At 38.6% G+C, this 20,056-nt stretch overlaps 1 protein-coding gene across 1 annotated transcript in view; it reads right to left on the minus strand.

The window, feature by feature from the left end:
* Positions 1–20,056, minus strand: part of lgr6 (leucine-rich repeat containing G protein-coupled receptor 6) — a 116,068-nt gene that overhangs the window by 36,185 nt on the left and 59,827 nt on the right. The window contains exon 3 of the mRNA XM_055188325.2: positions 4,620–4,691. Coding sequence (XP_055044300.2) covers positions 4,620–4,691 — 72 coding nt within the window. The remainder of the gene's footprint in view (positions 1–4,619; positions 4,692–20,056) is intronic.

Raw genomic sequence — 20,056 nt, forward strand, 5'->3', positions numbered from 1 at the left:
GTTACCCAGAGGTTCTTGCCAGCGCTTACCTGGTGGCCGGGATGAACGACCCTCCGCCGATTCGGGAGCGAGCGGAGCTTCTTCATCTGCCGTATTGGGACTTGGTTGACCGTCTCGACCGCCGACAGCAACCACCGAGATCGGCCGAGACGGTCGTATCCATCGTTTCCTCATCCAACCCGAGAGGCATCAGGACCGGGGCTGTCAGACTGGGGAGGTCGACTCCCGTCCCTCCGGTGCTGGAGACCTTTTCTTCGCTGACCTCACCCACTCCTGCGCTTGATCTCCGTCCCGCATCCTCCGCATCCAGACGGAGGAGGAGAAGGACGAAAGACGCTCCGGATCACCCGCCGGTGCAGCCGGAGACACGTCATCCGCCGGTGCAGCCGGAGACACGTCACCCGCCGGTGCAGCCGGAGACACGTCACCCGCCGGTGCAGCCGCCTGCGCAGTCGCAGGCGCAACCCGGACTATGTCACGCATCATCAAGGCAACAGAACTCTGGGAATTATATTCCTAACTTTGGACATTTAGTTCCCCCGGTTTTTTCCCCACCTCCCCTTCATCATGTATTGTTTTTGTTACACCACCCTAACCCATTTGTCACATATGTTTGTCTCCCATTGTTGTTTATTGTTATGTTGTCGTGGTTGTCTTCTGTTGTGCAGTCTTTCGTTCCTCGTGTTTAATGTTTTTGTTTGTTTTTGTTTGTGACGTCTTGTATCCGTCTTTAAAGAGGGGGGTACTGTCACGGTCTTGTCAGACATCTGTGCTAGATGCAGGTCTGAGTGCATCTGACAGGACCGTGGCAGTATCGTGTTCTGTGTGGGGACATGTGGAATCACATTCTGTGTGTGGCTTCCACATGTTCCCGGTGTCTTGTTGCTGTCGTGATCTTGCCAGACCTTAGTATAGGTTCAGGTCTGTGTTAGAGGGCAAGACCATGGCAGCATTGTGTGTACGTGGGAACACGTGTGTTTCACATCATGTCTGTGTAACACGTGTTCCCAGTGTTTTGTGGCTGTCATGGTCTTGCCTGACTTTGGTTATAGTCCAGGTCGGATGTTGGCAAGATTATGGCAGCATTGTTTATGTGGGAACACGTGTGTTTTCACATCATGTATGTGTGACACGTGTTCCCAGTGTCTTGTAACTTTTACCCTACTCCCTTATGTAATCGTGTCTTAAGTGATTAATTATGTTCACCTGTTCCCCATTGATGTGCTGTCTATTTAAGGCCCTCGTGTTCTTTGTGTGGTGTGCGTGCGTTGTTGTAAACTCAGTGTTATGGACTCAGTGATCTGTTCCAGTCATTCTCGTGTTCTACTTTGTGTTCCACCACAGTGTTATTATTTCATGTTCTGTTTTACCCCCACGTGGGTTTGTTTTGTTCCGTCTGATTAAAATACATAGTTATTTTCTTACATCTGGTCTGCGTTTGGGTTCTCCTTTTGTTTTCACTATCCGGTGTTAAACCGAACGTGACACATACGTCATCAAGACTGTCTTATTATCAGAATATTAACAATTATAAAGTTGACTAGTATACTTAGTTAATCGTAAATTGTTGCAGTATGCTTATGACTTGTGAATGTAATGCTCAGTTTACCTTAATAACCCAGGCTTGATGACGTATTCAGCCTCCATATTGACCTCCGGAGGCTGCAGCCTTCCAATTGAGAAACGACCAGAAGTATTTCCTTGCCTTTTTCGAAACAAATATTGTTGCATCGTCCCTCTCTCCCTTGCCACCAGGATTTTCCGCAATGGCGCTCGTTTTTCCTCTCTTTTGTGTGAAAATTGTCGCTCCAAATCCAAGTAAACAGATGTGTTTAGGTCTGCCGCTTTGTAATACGTCACGCGAGTGACAGCGGAACGCAGCAAATGAGGAAGAGAGAAACGCTCGGATCTGATTGGTGAATGAATAGGGTTTGGTTTTACACTGTGTGAGTTTGAGCAAGTTTGACTGCTATAGCATCCTGGATTGTAATGTAAATACCATAGACAGTGAAAGAAAGGTAAATATGTGAACACGTGAATGCAACATCTGAATACAGGGAACTATATGGAAGATAATCGCCGTCATTTATAAAGAAGATCGCATTTATGTATGAATCAAGATCGTGAGTTTATATAAAAAAATTGCCTTAAAGGGAAATTGAACCCAGGTCGCCCGTGTCATAGGTCCGTGACACCAACACAGTGCCAAAGAGTCACACAATAGAAGTTGCTCTCTACACTCGTTAAGTAGCCTCCAGTAAAATTCATGTTAAAAACAAATTGAGTTGAGGAAGTGACGTATGCCGTAAAGCAGTCGAATTTTGTAGTTTTTTTGTGCTCTGGTTACTACCAGAAACCTTAAGTTTTAAAGTACGAGTAAAAGCGATACAGACCCTGTCAGGCTATGGTAGACATGTCATTCAACCTATTTAAAGTCGGTGTACTATCACAAGGGTCTTAAAAATTTATTATGAAGGTTGAAAAATTACACGGTGTCGCTTTAAAAACTTTGCAATGGAAAATTTTTAAAAGAGAGACCTCACATGTGTATTTAAACCACTAAAAATGTACCTCTCAGACATCAATATGGTTAAACATTTTTATAAAAGCAATTTTTATGGTAAAGTTAACATTTGCATGGAAGTACCAAGTTTTTGTGAGAAAAGTCTTGACTTAAAAGCAAAACTTGAAGTTTTGAAGCAACAAGACTTAAATTTCTATGGTCTTATTTATATATTTTAGCATGATCTGCTTAAGTTGGGGGCTTTGATATTGCTTTTTTCTAATTCTAGGTTTCTAATTCAACCTAATTGAATTTGATGAGATCAGGCTGCCAGCTAACAGGGAACGTTCCCGTAACTTTGGTTAACGTTCTCTAATGGTTCTCCTAAAGTTATCCAAAAACGGTCTTTGAATAACAATAGTAGAACGTTTCCCTAACGTTATCTGCAATTAATAAATGTCCTTAAAACGTTAGCATTAGAAACGTTATTATTGTATTGTTAGTGGAACGTCCTACACAACCTAGCATTGAAAACGTTACTATTGTGTATGTAATGTAACATTCTTAAAACAGTAACATTAAAAACGTTAATTGCATTGTTAGCAGAACGTTCTACACATCCTAGCATTGAAAACGTTACTATTGTGTATGTAATGTAACATTCTTAAAACAGTAACATTAAAAACGTTAATTGCATTGTTAGCAGAACGTTCTACACATCCTAGCATTGAAAACGTTACCATTGTGTATTTAATGTAACATTCTTAAAATGGTAACATTAAAAACGTTATAAATGCACAGTTAGCAGAACGTTCTACACATCCTAGCATTAAAAACGTTACTATTGTGTATTTAATGTAACATTCTTAAAATGATAACATTAAAAAACGTTATAATTGAATTGTTAGCAGAACGTTCTACACACCCTAGCATTGAAAACTTTACTATTGTGTATTTAATGTAACGTTCTTAAAACGGTAACATTAAAAACGTTATAATTGCATTGTTAGCAGAAAGTTCTACACACCCTAGCATTGAAAACGTTACTGTGGTGTATGTAATGTAGCGTTCTTAAAACGGTAACATTAAAAACGTTATAATTGCATTGTTAGCAGAACGTTCTACACACCCTAGCATTGAAAATGTTACTATTGTGTATTTAATGTAACATTCTTAAAATGGTAACATTAAAACATTATAATTGCATTGTTAGCATAAAGTTCTACACACACTAGCATTGATAAAGTTTCTATGGTTTATGTAATGTAACGTTCTTAAAACAGTAACATTAAAAACGTTAAAATTGCATTGTTAGCAGAAAGTTCTACACACCCTAGCATTGAAAAAGTTACTATTGTGTATTTAATGTAACATTCTTAAAATGGTAACATTAAAAACGTTATTAGAACATTAATAAAACAACAGACTTAACCTTTCTAAAAACGTTTTGAATAACGTTCTTATAACCAAACATTAACGTTAATACCACATCTAAAAAACTGGACGCGAACGTTAAAAAATAAATGTTTTCCAAACTTTCGTAAGACATTACGGGAATGTTTTTATAACGTAACATTGTTAGCTGGGTGACATTTTGCATGGGTACAAAGTAGATTGGAAAATTTTGTTTATAAATCTTTTTAAAAGTGCATCTTAAACTAGTCTAAGCTGTTTTAACTCTCTCCCAGTCTGGCCAAGTTGCTCTCATCTGATTCATACTGGTCTCCCAGCCTCTCCTGCAATCACTCAGTGTTAAACTGGTTCAGTTGATCAAACAGCAAGCTTAACTAGCTACTGTAAAAAGTACCCCATTTACTTAAAAAACAAGTAAACAGAAGCGTTTTTTTTGCTTTTGAAAAGCAGATTCTGACTTCTGTCTTGAAAAATTTGGTACAAATGCTTACTGTTGATCTAATATTCAATATTACTTAAAAAATCATTACATTTAAATAACAAAAAAAAAAAAAAACGTACACACACACAAACCCTAACTCGTCACCTGTTAGCCATTGTGTTTCTTATTTTGCAGTGACACTCCTATAAAAGTTGTTTCGGGATGAATCACCCTGATTATTATTTTCCGACTGAAACACAACCTCTGTCTTTCGTTACTTACAGGACTTTGAGATTGTAGAGGCCTTGAAGCGCGGAGCCAGGGATGTGTCTCAGGTGGTTGCCCGAAAGCCTCCTGTGGAAAGACAAAAGAAGTGCTTTGGTTCATTTGCAGTCCAACGCATTGATGACTTTAGCAGAACGATGAGAATCTGGTGAATTCATAAAGGCGATGCGCGTGCAAATCTGTGCGCTCTCAGGAGTTTGCAGCAAAAACACTCTAAACCCGGCAGGGAAGCGAGAGATCTCCTTGGACGTAAGAGCGGCAGCATCTGGGATTTGAATCTCTCTCTTGCTCCTAGTTTACCACTCGCACAGAGATCACTTTTATTGTACGTTTTCCAAACATGTCACTGGATTTCGAAAGAGAAGCCAGGATCCGAAATGCAATTTAAGTTTGTTTTGCCTCCCGTGACAACAGACATGTCGTAGTACGAATGAATTTGTTGGATACAGTTGCTATTGAGGTGATAAAAATAACATACGGAATGAGGATGGGGCTGAAACTCCCAAAAGGAGTATTGGGGATCGCGGAAAGCACATTTAAGAAAACATTTTTAAAAGTGCCTTTAAACAATCTTTCAGTAATGACAAATTCACATAAACACCAAGTAACCATAGCAAAAGTACACTGCGCAAGGGCTTTTTGTTACGATTTAAAGAAAAATATGTGACACAGGTGCCAAATTACAATTTGGGTTGTGCGAAACGTACTTGAACAATTAGCTACAGATTAGCTACAGAAATAAAATGTAACATGCTAAAGCCATTGCATAAGTAGTAAACCGGCATGCGAGCATTGCCGCAGATACCTCTGACCTTCCCAAAAAAGAGAGAGAGAAAGAGAGTCAGAATAAATATCAACCAGCTGTGGGCTAACCCATCCCGGGCTAATCAATTTGTTTATCAAACAAATCACCTAATAAGCATCCGTTCCTGTTATTGCCTGTGTGGCAGAGTTTGAGAATAGTTTGTTGAAGCCTCATAAAGACTCATGACAGGCTATACAAGACCACCCGTACCGCCAGACCGATTTTGCTTCATCCTGTCTGAGTAACTTCAGTCTTTCCCTATTACCAAATGGGTTCCTGTGTGTGATGATTTTTTTTGGGAGAAACGCAGCCAGTGTTTAGTATGCAAGTCAGCTGAGCTAACGTGACGTGTTTGACATCTCCAGTGTAAGAACAACCGCAGTGTACAAAGGCACAATAACGGTGACATGAGCCCAGAAAATACTTAGAACTCAGAATTGGGTTTATACCTGGTCGGACAGATCCACGCCAATGGGTATCGCAAGCCAAGCCATGAAAGAAAACATATTTTTATTTAAACTGCCATTTAAAAGTAGCTATGCAGTAAAAGTCTCTTTATTAGAGTATATTTGTATGCCATATTAAAAACAGAATCAAATTATAAGTAAAATGTATTTATTGGGATCTCCTCTTACACTTGAACAATAGCTCGAACATCCAGGTTCTCTTAAAGGTCACCTATTATTAAAAATTCACTTTTATATGTTGTTTGAACACAACTGGGTGTTGCCTGTGTGTGTACACAACCACCCTGTAACGATACAAATCTGTCCACTCCTTTTATTTAAATCCCCGTGCTGGTGTTTTCTGAGCAAACTGAGGTCACACTGCGCAGGTCCCGCCCACAACCAGCCAAACGTCAGAGTTAGGTCATTATTTCTATTTTAAATCTTCTTTACAAAATCCATTACCGCACCATTATTATAAACAATGAAGTAATGCGATTGTTTTGTTAAAAACAGGAAGGGAAGCAGCAGCTTATTTGCATTTAAAGGAGCTGTAAGTAGATTTTTGACTGTACAACATATTTAAAAAACATTATAATATTTTCACAGATATGTATGAAGCATGATAACTTCACAATGCTAGAGCCAGTTATATACAAGTATACACAGCTCGGTTGCCAGTTATCACGGTTGCTTAAATGAGACCACAATAGACCATAAATGCGACCTTCGGTGGATGCAACCAATGAGGTCGGGCGGGAATGAGGCGTTTGGAGCGGTAGACGCGATTCAGCTTTATTCGTGCGTCTTTAGGTTTTTTTGTGCATTTTCCGTTTGACGCGAATTTGCAGCTGGCGCCCGAGTTGAAAAGTTTGACTTTTGGTGGATTTTCACGTCGCGTTAACCAATCAGGAGCCTGCTTGCTGCTGTGGTGGCAGCCCCGCCCGGAGTCACTCATTCAACACGGAGAAACGCTTGATATTGTCTGTGAGCAGTCACCTGGAGCTATACGACACAAGTTCTTATTTCTATAGAGACAGGAATAAAAAGGACCTCGCTTGGAAGAGTGTCAGTGAGGACATTGGGCAACCTGGTAAGTTGTAAATACACATTTCACTTTTGAGTCACATGATCTGGGTTCCCACACCTTAGTTAAAGGAACAGTATGTAAGAAATTTATATCAATTAATCATAAAATGGCCCTGATATGTCACTAGAAATTAAGAAATCATTTTCATTTCAAATACTTATATCACTCACAACAGTGGTCCGGACAGAATATTGTCATTTAAAAAGTGGAGTTGCAGCCCTCAACTGATGTTTATGTTGTCATTTTGTGTATTGGCCACCAGTTGTGTGATTGCAGTACAAGTTTTAGCCACAAGTTTTGTGATTGCAATACCAGTTTTGGCCACAATCCTACATACTGTTCCTTTAACTTCAAATTCAAGGACCTTTTAAGGACTTTCGAGGCCCAATACCCTCAAATTCAAGGACTAAATGTGGGGACACATTTCAAGTGAGAGCAACATCGTGTTACCTTTTAAAGGCGGAGTCCACGATGTTTGAAAGCCAATGTTGATATTTGAAATCACCCAAACAAACACGCCCCTACCCCAATAGAATCTGGACCTTCTGTTGATAGACCCGCCCCACACATACGCAACCCGGCATTTGATTTGATTTGATTGGCTATAAGTGTGTTTTGGTAGTCGGCCCGTCTCCTTTTCCAACGCGTTTTTCAAACATCGTGGACTCCGCCTTTAAGATACATTGTTACAGTTCCCTTTCGAGAGAACTCACGCTGCGTCGCTGAGGTGACACTTTGGGGACGTATCCAGGGGTAAGTACGTTGAATGTGTATGTCAAATTCAACCAATGGTGAGGCTTAACAACAAAGACAGGGTGACGCGGGAGCCAGGAAGTATATCGCTATCTGAAATATTGCTAAAGACGGCGTTACACGGACGCAGGAAGTATGGCAAGGGAGAAGCAGCATCTCGTTCCCTTCTCAGGGAACAACAGTTACATACGTAACCCGAGACGTTTTCATTTGTCAAACATAACTATGCAAAAAGGCATTTTGGTAAGAATCAACATTTGCATACAGAAGATATAAGCATTTAAAGCAAACAGTTTAGCACGTGTGCTTAGAAAGTCTAGATTTTTTATGATATTATCCTACACTACACAGTCAAATGCGTGTCAAATGCTTGGTTTTTCTGCGTGTCTACTTCGCTCTAGGCACGCGAATGCATTAAAATGTTCAAGCGGCAAACTAGATGCGGTAGACACGATTTTGACGCCTCTACAGCGTAAGGCAACCTGGGGGGGGTAAACCGTCTCTAATGGTTCAAATTTAGACTGCGATACCAAGTTTAGGTCAATCTTACATACAGCCCCTTTAAAGAGACAATGTACACCCCAAATTTTGCCTTTTCAACATGGTATAATAAATAATCTATAGGGTATTTAGACCTGAAACTGAGATCGTCTTGAGAAATTGCTATATTAGGTGACCTTTTTTATCTAAAAAAAAATAAACTCAAATTTTCTAATTCTAATCTAATGACCTCAGATGGCAAGATGTGCTAAGGGCCAAGAGAGTTCCCACTAAATACTGACTTTAACCCATTTTTTTACATTTTGTGTACATATTTTCTGTATTTTCAGATTGTGTCTTAACACAATACTGTGTAATTAAATATTTTATTATTATATTAAACACGTACCTTTACACACACATCCTCATCAACATTGAGATGTCATATAGTCTCTGAGGTTTTTCATGGCTATCAATTTAAGTTGTGTGCCAGACCACACTTCCCTTCATAGACTATATATCTGGAAAGGCCATGTGCCGTCAAACTCTCACAAACATTTGTTTTGTGGGGAGTGACAAAAAAAAGAAAATGAAGAGGGGGCATCTAAGGAAAGCAAAAATGCAAGTGTGAGATTTGGAGGGTGCCGAGCTTAGCGGTTCTCCCCATGTAAACAGGCCCATGATGGTTTCACATGCGTGTCGGATGAGGTTTCATGCACGTACCACAGCAAGCTGTTCTGCAGAAAGCCCTAGCCAGCTCTGCGGTCAACTTTTATCCCTAGTAATAATTCAGTTATGTATCTAAAGACCAGAGCGTTCTGCTTTATATATTTCCTCGCATTACAGGCATAGATGGCCGTGATACTGTGTTTCCTAAGCCACTTAATATCTTGCCTATTCCTTCTGGAAATGTGTGCAATGATGAGCTTATCCCTATGCTTGAACATTTAGTTAAAAATGAGTATGAAGAAAAAATCTAAATTGACTAAACTTGAAGTTTTTCTTCAAATCCATCAAAGATCAAGTTATGTGAGCTATGCTCTCCACATGCATTTCATAGCTCTGGTTTGTTTCTATTTGAACTTTTCCAGTGGAATTAATGTTAAAGACAAACATCTGAGAAAGAGTTAATACTTAAATAAGAACTCTGTTGATGAAAGAACAACAAGCAAGCAATAAAACCGTGCTTTGGGTATATTTGTCAAGAGTTACAAAGCCACACTGATATCTAAGTTAAACAGAACCTCTTTGAACTTTTAATAACTTGTGCCAGCTCTTTGGTCTTTGCACAAACTGCCCTCAACACTTCACTAAACTTCAAAAAAAATATCACTGAATGGTTAGATTAGGGAAGGTGTGATTCAGAAAAACACACTTTTGGTGGCAACAAGATAAGAAACATGGGGTTCAATACCAAACTTAAAAAAAAAATTAAACACAAAAAAAGGTAATTTGCTGGTTGCAAAAGTTACATGTTTACTTGCTGCAGTGTTTAGCAGATATCAGTGTGTATCCAAATTGCACAAAAAATACATTCACCACAGATGTTTGTTGAAATTAAGTGTTAGGTCACATGTGGTTGTAAAAAGCGTAATTACAACCTAATCACAACCTAATTACAACCTAACAGCTCCATTGTTGCTGCCCCAGTTCATTTTTAGCATCAGTTGCAACCTCGTAAAGCAGCAACCGCATGTTTATTAAGAGCAGTTTACAAGAATCGACTGCGTGGCAAAAATTGTGTTGGGGAAGGTGGAGACCGGCCGTTAGGAGCACTGAAGGCTGTGTTGACAGCAAGCAGCACGAGTCAGAGGCAAAGAACCTTGGGTAGGCTGGTTAGTGTTATTTCCCCCTGAAAACCATCTGTCTTCTGTTAGATGCCTCATTGGGGGCCAATATACCGTAAAACTTTAATCACGCTAGTCTTATTTTTATTTTTTTATTTATTGAGAAGTAATCACAGCTGAGTTACAGAGAGAATTGTAGGGAGGTAAAATTAAGACTGTGTAGGACTCCTAATGTATACTGTGCTACTCTCAAACCTTGAATATATTACTATATAAGCGTTTTTGTACATGTTTTGTAAATTTATTGAGTAAAGTCATGTCAAAGATCGAAATCAAGGCAAAATCAATAAGTGAAACTAAAGTTTGATGCTTCTAGTCTTATTATTTGAGTGTATTATGAAACTTGGCCTGGATTTCCCAGGCAGGGTCACATATATGACATCATTATTAACCTGTACAAATGTGTTGCATTACTGCATTCCTAAACTATTTGCACTGAAGTATTCTCAGATCGGGGAAAATATAATTGGTTTTAGCCAGTGTTTGAATTATGTCAAAGCCTATGGGGGTCCCCTAGCTAAGCACCCCCCAACCCCCCGTCATTCAGGTCGCCATGATTTCACAAAGTAAGATGTAATCATGGATTAAGGTTTTAATCAAAGAAATCCCAAATCACTTAAACCCTAACCATTTTTTACCCATCAAATTAGTAATAGTTTAAGAAGATTTTTAAAAGCCCCTAACCCTACACTAACCAAGTATTGTTTAAATGCAATTTTTTTCTAAAAATAACATTAGCAATTAAACAAAACTGCATTAGTAGGCCAATACTATTGCACTAATTTCAGTGCAGTTCCTCCCCCACGCCCACCACTCATGCAACCATTTACGGCAAGAAACTGTAATTTTAAAAAACAGTTCAGTACCGTAAACAGATTTTTTTTACAGTATACACTAAGCTGACGAGCATAACGTTCCCAAATCTATTTAGTTAAATTAAAATGTTATGTATATGCCAAAAATGGGTATTTAAACATCTATAAGTAGTATTTAAATCTATTTTTTTATTTGTTACGTGGGGGTCCCTGCTCCTCCTCCTATCCATTAAGGGGTCATTGGCCTGAAAAAGGTGTGGTCTAAAGAACCATAAAAAGTTAAGTGCCAATTTCCATTACAAAGACCCATTTGTGTTAAGAGTCCTTTATAGAACCATACAGAAAAAAAATGGTTCTGTGAGCTTTATTCATTATGAGTGCAGCCTTAACCATATACAGTCTATATGAAGAGTTTGGTTCCAAAACGCGATAAACGCCATTTTTGAAAAAAATGAGTTCCTGTCAGAATCAGTATTATATCAGGTCAGTATTTAAAAGTAAATTCTTAATTTTACGCAAAATCCAATATCCGCCGTGCTATTCTGTCATCTTTTCTCCCTTTTTTCCCAAAACGCGATGAACGCCACTCCTCCTTTTCTACAGAATGCAATAAATCCGCTCCACAAATTACAGCGCACCATTCCACGCAATATAAACTAATAATGGCGGCGCGTTGAGTACACGGAATCCTAGAATCTACTTTGTACTTCGTGATCAACAAACAAACAAAAACAAAATAATACTTTAATGGCATTGATAAACCTGTGATGTTTTTCTGTGACGGGAAAGAAACGTAAGCCATCTAATAATTTATGCAAGAGGCACCCGGGAGACGGTTGCTTGTTCTCCAGACAGCATCATGCTAACACATTGACCCCAGGGGATCTTATGAAAACTTTCCATAATTTTACTCAAAGTCAACGAAAATCGAGCAGGACCAAAAATTTTTACAGCTGATCGCTGTGAAAAATGTTAAGCGACAACGTCAAGTATAACCGCAGCAATGACAGTGATCTTAATATGACAAAGTAAGTGTTTTTATTAATGCCATTAATGTTTATTTTTTTAATCAGTGTGTACAACAAGTCAACTAAATGAATATAACATGGCAAAGATGAACACACATTTATACATTGATTGTCTTGGTATAGAAAACACGTTTTATATATCTATAGGATCTAATTCTCTAAGTGAAAATATCCTCAGTTTAAGCACCCTAAGATCTGTGTCACATTATTTGCTACACAGTTTCCTACAATATCGATTTCATAGCATGATGGAAACATTTCCAGGGCTAAATAATTTCTGATTCTAGGTGGATCTTTAAATGGAAAACTTTGGGACTTAACTTCCTCTTTGAAACCCAAACTGTCGGTGACCTCGTCTTCCACAGTGTGTATTCATCATGACTATAAACTCTGACCCGCGCGGAAGCAGGCTGCGCACGCTCCCTTTTGATTCTCTCGTAAAACGTTGGATTGATTTTATGGCATTTACACAGATCTTTATCGCAGAGCTCGCCCTCAGTCCCATGAGGGCCCTTGTGTGTGAGAAAGGTGATAAAAAAATCCTTTGATATGTCTGTGCTGCTGTTCATCTCTGATAAGAGTAACCAAAAATGAAAATTGCAAGAAAGCAGATAAGATTAAAGACTTTTACATTCTCAGTCATCGTACCACTTATATTTCTTAACTTGGTTTCCTTTAGCATCATTATTTACTGTACCAACATTTTAGATGTTTACTTGCATTGATTTTTGCGAGAAGATGTGTTAGGGTGAACTGTGTACACTGAAATTACTACTAAGAATAAGCATATGCAATATTACAAATATTGTCATCCCGACACATGCAGAAATATCTATTTGCTGTATTTGACTGACCAATCTTGCAACCTCTTACACATCTGATCACGTCAGTGGCACAGCAATTGCACAATTCACAACAAACTGAGATATCTCGCAGGTATACAAACATGTTTTCACATTCGAAAGATAACCACTGAGTGTCATGCAAAGTTTTCTGTTAACTCTCCAAAAAAGGTGAGCTATCTTATTATATTATAAGACATTTTTAGATCAAATCTAATATTTTAAAGAATCCATGAGAGTATCAAACAACATTCAATCTAATCAGACACAAAGTGTCAGAGATATCCAGACAGCTGAAGTCACGGAACAATGAGAATCGCTCAGCTAAACGCAGCTTGAGACCATGTTTTGGTCGCTAAATCGAATCAAAATGAGGGTAGCTGGGGTTAAAATGCAGCGGCCTTTGTAAAAAGGCGTTGATTGGCTGCATTTTGATCTTCTAGATGGCATTATCTTATGATGAAGGAAAGATGAGAGAAAAGCAGAGAACGGAGAACAAGTTATCAGCGAACGCATGCGTGGGGTGTGGGCTTTTTGCGTAGAAGCTTATCTGAATGTGTTTGTAGTATTTATGTGTGTTGTTGTGAGTGTACTGGACCACTGTCCTACAGAGCTGGTTGGTACTCTCAGAGCTCCCAGCTGGTTGGATTTTCACCCACAACCATTTCTAGGGATTACAAAGAATGGTGTGAAAAGGGAAAAACATCCAGTATGTGCCAGTCCTGTGGGTGAAAATGCCTTGTTGATGCTAGAGGTCAGATGAGAATGAGCCGACTGATTCAAGCTAATAGAAGAGCAACTTTAACTGAAATAACCACTCGTTACAACCGAGGTATGCAGCAAAGCATTTGTGAAGCCACAACACGCACAATCTTGAGGCGGATGGGCAACAACAGCAGAATACCCCACCGGGTACCACTCATCTCCACTTCAAATAGGAAAAAGAGGCTACAATTTGCACAAGCTCACCAAAATTAGACAGTTGAAGACTGTAAAAATCTTGCCTGGTCAGATGAGTCTCCATTTCTGTTGAGACATTCAGATGATAGAGTCAGAATTTGGCGTAAACAGAATGAGAACATGGATCCATCATGCCTTGTTACCACTGTGGAGGCAGGTGGTGGTGGTGTTGTAATGGTGTGGGGGAAGTTTTCTTAGTGCCAATTGTGCATCATTTAAATGCCACAGCCTACCTGAGCATTGTTTCTGACCATGTCCATCCCTTTATAACCACCATGTACTCATCCTCTGATGGCTACTTTCAGCAGGATAATGCATCATGTCACAAAGCTCGAATCATTTCAAATGGGTTTCTTGAACATGACAATGAGTTCACTGTACTAAAATGGCCACACAGTCACCAGATCTCAACCCAATAGAGCATCTTTGGGATGTGGTGGAACGGGAGCTTCGTGCCCTGGATGTGCATCCCACAAATTTCCATCAACTGCAAGATTCTATCCTATCAATATGGGCCAACATTTCTAAAGAATGCTTTCAGCACCTTGTTGAATCAATGCCACGTAGAATTAAGGCAGTTCTGAAGGCGAAAGGAGGTCAAACACATCTATACATCAGTGGGTTACGTAGAATTGTCTCATGAATGTTTTTTTTTGTCTGTTGTTTGATTAACATTAGAAACAGACAGCATAATAGTACAGTAAGTGCACGTATCCAAAATTCAGCTTACATTAACTTAAAACAGAGTGTGTTTTCAAGGAAAATCATAGCATTTTTAGTTTTAAATAAATCTGTGAGTTCACATGCAAGAAAACATGAACTCAGTTAGCACTCTGAAGCCTTGAGATGCGGCATTACATCCATGTGCATCACATGGCCACACACACATAATTTCAAACAGCGTGTGAGTAAATCTGTTAAAACAAACAAAAAACATGGGCGGGAATGGTGGTGGCGAGGTAAAAAGTGCAGGGGACAGAATCATCTTTATTTCAAAGTGGGAGGGCATGTCGTATGTGTCCCCCGCATTTTTTGTTTACGCCCATGCATACTACTATAATATTGAGATGAATACACGGGACATCAGGTGCACAGACCCTGCGACACCACAATATTAGGCAACAGATTTACTCTCATTATCTAACCGTGACTTTACAGTAAAGTTTCAGATTTCTCAGTAGGAGCCATTGACGTGTATGTGCACTGATTCATGTGAGCAGGGGTGTTCGCTAGACCCCTTTCACTGGGGCACGTGCCTCATTGTAAATCTGCTGTGTCCCAGTATAAACCTTAAGTTAAGTGTTTCCATCGTAGTTAATGCGCATGTTTTCTTATCGGGTAGACTTAGTTGAGCGCAGTAGTTTATGTGCATTTTTAGAATTTATGCTCATCTTGGCATTTCCATCAAGCATTTATTATGCAATACTCCAAGATGTGCATAAAAATAGGTGGATGGAAACATCGCTATTGTCTCCTGGATCACATGCACAGCCATATGTAGTGAAATGCGTGGTATTCTTGTCCTCACAGTTTACAATAAGCAAAATAACCCGCAGATATTACCACTCATATCAGCGCTTTTTTGAAATTGCGCTCTCACACTTATTTGCCCCGTTTAGTAAATCTGGCCCTTAATGTGTTAAAAAGAAAAGTAGAAAGAAATCTAAAAAGTTAACAATAAATTCTCTGGAGAAAGTGCAATACAGTAGACCTAACAATAAGATATTGGGATAGTAGTATAAATATGTGTGTGTGTGGGTGTGTGTACAAAGTATGCATATAAATATGAAATGCATGATGGTATGAAAGGTTGCATCAAACTCTTCTATCTCTACATGATCACGGAAATTTTGTTTCATCATGATAAGACCCCTTTAAAGTTGATGGCGTGTAACTTCAGAGACACATGTTTCAAACAGTGCATGACTTGAAGCTACTGTTGGTTTACAGCTAGACCATGAAAATGAAAGTGCGATCTTTATCTCACAGCGAGCCACATTTTTGTACTTTTGCCCAAATGATTCCAGTTACATCACAAATGTTAAACCACATCAAGCACCCAAACACAAGCAACTCTCATCTGTTTGCTCCTGAAACATTTCTTGAGTTGCAGGTTATACGGGGGGCTTGTACCATGAAGGTAGTTAAACACTTAGGGTTACAGGATTAGTTTCGAGTTGACAAAATATACGCAAATATTACGTATACAAAATGTACAGTATCTGTTTTTGCTGCTGTCAACGCAAGAAAAAAGTGCTAGAGGAAGTTGATTTATAATGATTTTGTTAATGTGCAATATATAAACAAATAAAATACTAAAATAATAATGGAAAATAACGTACTTGCACAACAGTTTTATTTATTATTTATATATAAGTCTACAAAATATTTTTTGCGGTGACGGCGTAGGCTACGTGTCGGTTTTCATACTGTATATACTAAGTAGATCCTATGCACGGTCATATTTTACACTTAAGGCATGTTTTCACACTATCATGCGATTGTTTAAAAAAAGCCAAAGATCAGGGCAGATTATATTTTGGCCATCAAAAAGTAGAAAAACACATCAGAACTCGTGTGATTATTTTACAGTTTTTCTCAATTGCTAAAACACAATTTCTGAAACCTTGCTCCTTTTTCTGAAAACATTAAACACAAAACCTCATCTTCAAGCACTAATTACAAAACCTCTGACTTCTCTTGCAAAATGAAACTTTCGCCCCAAAAGTGAAAAATTCCATCCCCAATGTTACAGGGGCAAATGTAAATCATACAAAAATTTACGAATGTGGTAAAATATGCTACGGAGCCCCTAAGAGGACATGGAGCAAAATTAAATAAAGTTTAGATTCGCGCGTGAAACTATGGCATTTAGTTTCATGTGCGCACGTGAAAGTTTCACGTGCGAACGCGTTAGTTTCACGTGAGCACGCGATAGATTCACGTGAGCACGCGATAGTTTCACGTGAGCACGCGATAGTTTCACGTGAGCACGCGATAGTTTCACGTGAGCACGCGATAGTTTCACGTGCGCATGCAATACTAAACTTTTTTTTTTAAATTCTGCACATGAAAGTTTCACATGAGCGCATTAAACTACAGGGCTCCAGACTGCCAACAAATGGTAGCATATGCCACTGAATTTTACATCTATTCGCACATGTGCGACCAGTAAATTTGACCTTTTTTTGTGATGTGACACTGAATTTGAAACAGCACATTTTACGTTCTGCATCCATCATCAAAGTATTTATTAGTAATACAGTGGAAATTAGTATAAATGTGATTATTTGGTTAGCATATTGATTTACGGTGTGTGCCCCTACATTTTCTGGTTGCGCTCCTAAAATTTTCAGTTGGGGGCCACTGTGCTCCTAGTGAAAAAAGTTAGTCTGGAGCCCTGAACTAAACTACATTTTTTTACTCCAATGTCACCAATGCAACTGTGCATACATGAATCATCCTCAGATCCCACCCTGCAAGCCCATTCTCCCATCAATTTTTTTTATAGATCACAACCTTTGCGTGGGAACTGGCACGGTTTATAAATGAGACCCCAGGACGGTAACACCTAACTCTTTTTCGGAAATATTAAATGCGCGTGCATGTAACATGGGAAATGGTTTTAGTACACCAGATTTTCATAAATATGTTATGGTCGAGTTCAGGGACTTTAATTTTATTAATCAGAGTTTTATTCATTCATTTTATTAGGTACACAATAGCAACAAATTGAATTGAAGTTAGTCATTGCTCACTGGGGGATGAAATATTAACACAAGGGGGTCAACTTTTAATAAGCTGTTTATCCTGACAATCATACTTATTTCTGTAATAGTATGTGGAAGAAATTTGTGAATATCACAAAATATATATATATATTTTTTATATAATAATAAATATATGATGGGCATGAAAATGTACTGCACAACAAAAATTCAGTAAACTTCTGTCAGTAATGAGATCAGAGTAATGTGGAAAGGCTCCAGAAACATACAGTGTGATATTAAACTCGGTTATTAAGGCAGATCTTCTAAAAAGCCGACTTGGAAGTCATCAGATCAGCCTTCCGTCTCTTTCCTCCGGTCTGAAGACGCTCCAATTACCTTTCATTAATTACAGGATATAAGACAAACCCAAAGCTTGAAGATCAGCTTTAATCACACGTCAGTCTTAACTGTTCAATGAAAGCCTAATGACAGGGATTTTAAAGAAAGGTGAGGGGGAGCGGTGCCCTCGGGAGATAATCTACAAAAATAGGTGGGTGGCAACCTTCAATGTAATTATTTAACTGTACAGTGCTCATAGAGACGCATTTAAAACACTCCTCAGAATGCTTAGTAAAAGTCCTCAGGCAGAAATTACCAAAGTGAGATGGCTTAATCCAAAATATAAAAGAGCTTTATTGCCCTAAAAAGGATGTTAGTGTGATTAATTATGGCCCTAATTTAACTCATCGCTTCATATTATCTCTTAATGCGATATTCTCACGTAAAGGCATCATCTCTGTGTGAAAATCTTAGCGCATACATGCATCAGCTCTATGCTGAAATACATAAATCTCATCTTATAGTTCAAAATCATGCATTGTGACAACGTATTCACCAATAACTATGGATTTTGCCACAATAAACTCCTAATTTACTGCAGTGCTTATTAACCCTTTCCCCGCCAGCATTAAAAAAATTGCGAGCCTTAAATATATAAACATACAATATATCAAATAAAGAAAAAGATCCTCTGCTTTCAAACAAACAAAAAAAACTTTCATCCTACCTTCATTAGTTCTCTTTTTATCACCTCTCAAATATAGGTAGGTTTCTTAAAAACATCCAATTTTGAGCAAAAAGCTGAGATAATTCCATTTTTGCGAAGGACTTTTGATAGAGATCAGGGGCCGGTTGCACCAGCTGTGCGTAAGTTACAACGTAGCTTAGTTATGACGTAAATGGGCACTAAGTTACAATTTACGCACTACTAAATGTTTTTGCGTTGCACCATTAAACTTAGTTTAAAGTAACAATACGTTGTAACTAAATATTTACGGAAGCCTCTGTCCATGAATAACGGTTGGAATAAGATGTCAGCCAGATTATATTACATCGATGAGCTCGTAATTAATTATGAAGAGCCGCAAGTTCGTCAACGAGTTTTCAAGAACTGTTTAATTTTCTGTGTATCCATCAATTAAAATAAGATTTAAAATTTTTTCCTGTTTATTTTCTCCTCCATGTGTGGGGATAGATATTTTCAATTAAAAGTGTAATGTTTTGAGTTCGATAACGTTTGCTTTAACGTCTTTTTTAACTTTCAGTTTAGGCGAGTCAAGAATGAGTTTGAAATTACGTACTGTTCAGACTATTTCCTGTTTACCCCTTATAAGGCTTGTGATTGGGTTAAGAAAAATAGACGTCATTCTATGCGACAACGCATAACTTTATGGAGAGCTTACGACCTACTAGCTACGTTCTGCCTTAAGAACAAATGGTGCAACCGAATAAAGTAAAGAGTTAGTTATAAACTCGCTAGTTCATTCATGCTTTTTAAGTACTAATTAACAACCAATATGCTAGCTAATATAGTTAGAATAAGTCCCAATACTAAAGTGCTCCCATTAGTTTTATAAAGATTTCACTTAAATGATGAAAAAGAAAAACATCATTAAACTGTAGAAAGGTACACGCTTTAAAGACGCACAAAGGAAACTAAATGTCTGTGAATCTTGGATTGCGGGTTATATCTAAATACAGTAGTGGCAGTTTTGGCGCCGCGCCGAGCTCTGCCTCAGCATGTTTCATTTTGCATGTCTGCTAGGTGTGTTTTAATGGACCTATTTATATTCAGTAAAAGATTTCGTCTGATGTGTGTAAAGAGATGTTAAAATGCATACCGTTCACTTTACTGGATTGCTCAAATTATATTTTCCAGCTTACGTTGATTTGCTTTGTGGCAGCTTGTTGTTTATCTTACTGCCGTGTAAGGCAGACACTGTGTCATGCTCTTTGATGCATTTTGCACGCTGTGTTATGTTAAGTGCGTGTCATCAGGTTTCACATTGAATATATATGAGAGAGTGTCTGTATTTGCTCATCTGCTCTGGAAAAGCATCTGATGTGAAGAGAGTTTGGTTCTCTGTGTGTGGTTCTCTCTTGCCATAAGTGTGTGTGGGGGGGTATACATGTATAGCTCATCTCCTCACATCACTTTACACTGATCTGAGAACCATCACATTGGACAAGACATGTTACACATTATTGTGTGTGTGCATGTGTGTGCATGTGTTTGTCGTGGGGGTATATGGGGCAGTTTGATGGATAAAGCAACACCGGCTGTATAATTTGCTCCATATGAGAGGGGCTGCTGGTTGG

Source organism: Misgurnus anguillicaudatus, chromosome 13 (genome assembly GCF_027580225.2).
Source record: "Misgurnus anguillicaudatus chromosome 13, ASM2758022v2, whole genome shotgun sequence".
In the NCBI taxonomy this organism is placed as follows: domain Eukaryota; kingdom Metazoa; phylum Chordata; class Actinopteri; order Cypriniformes; family Cobitidae; genus Misgurnus; species Misgurnus anguillicaudatus.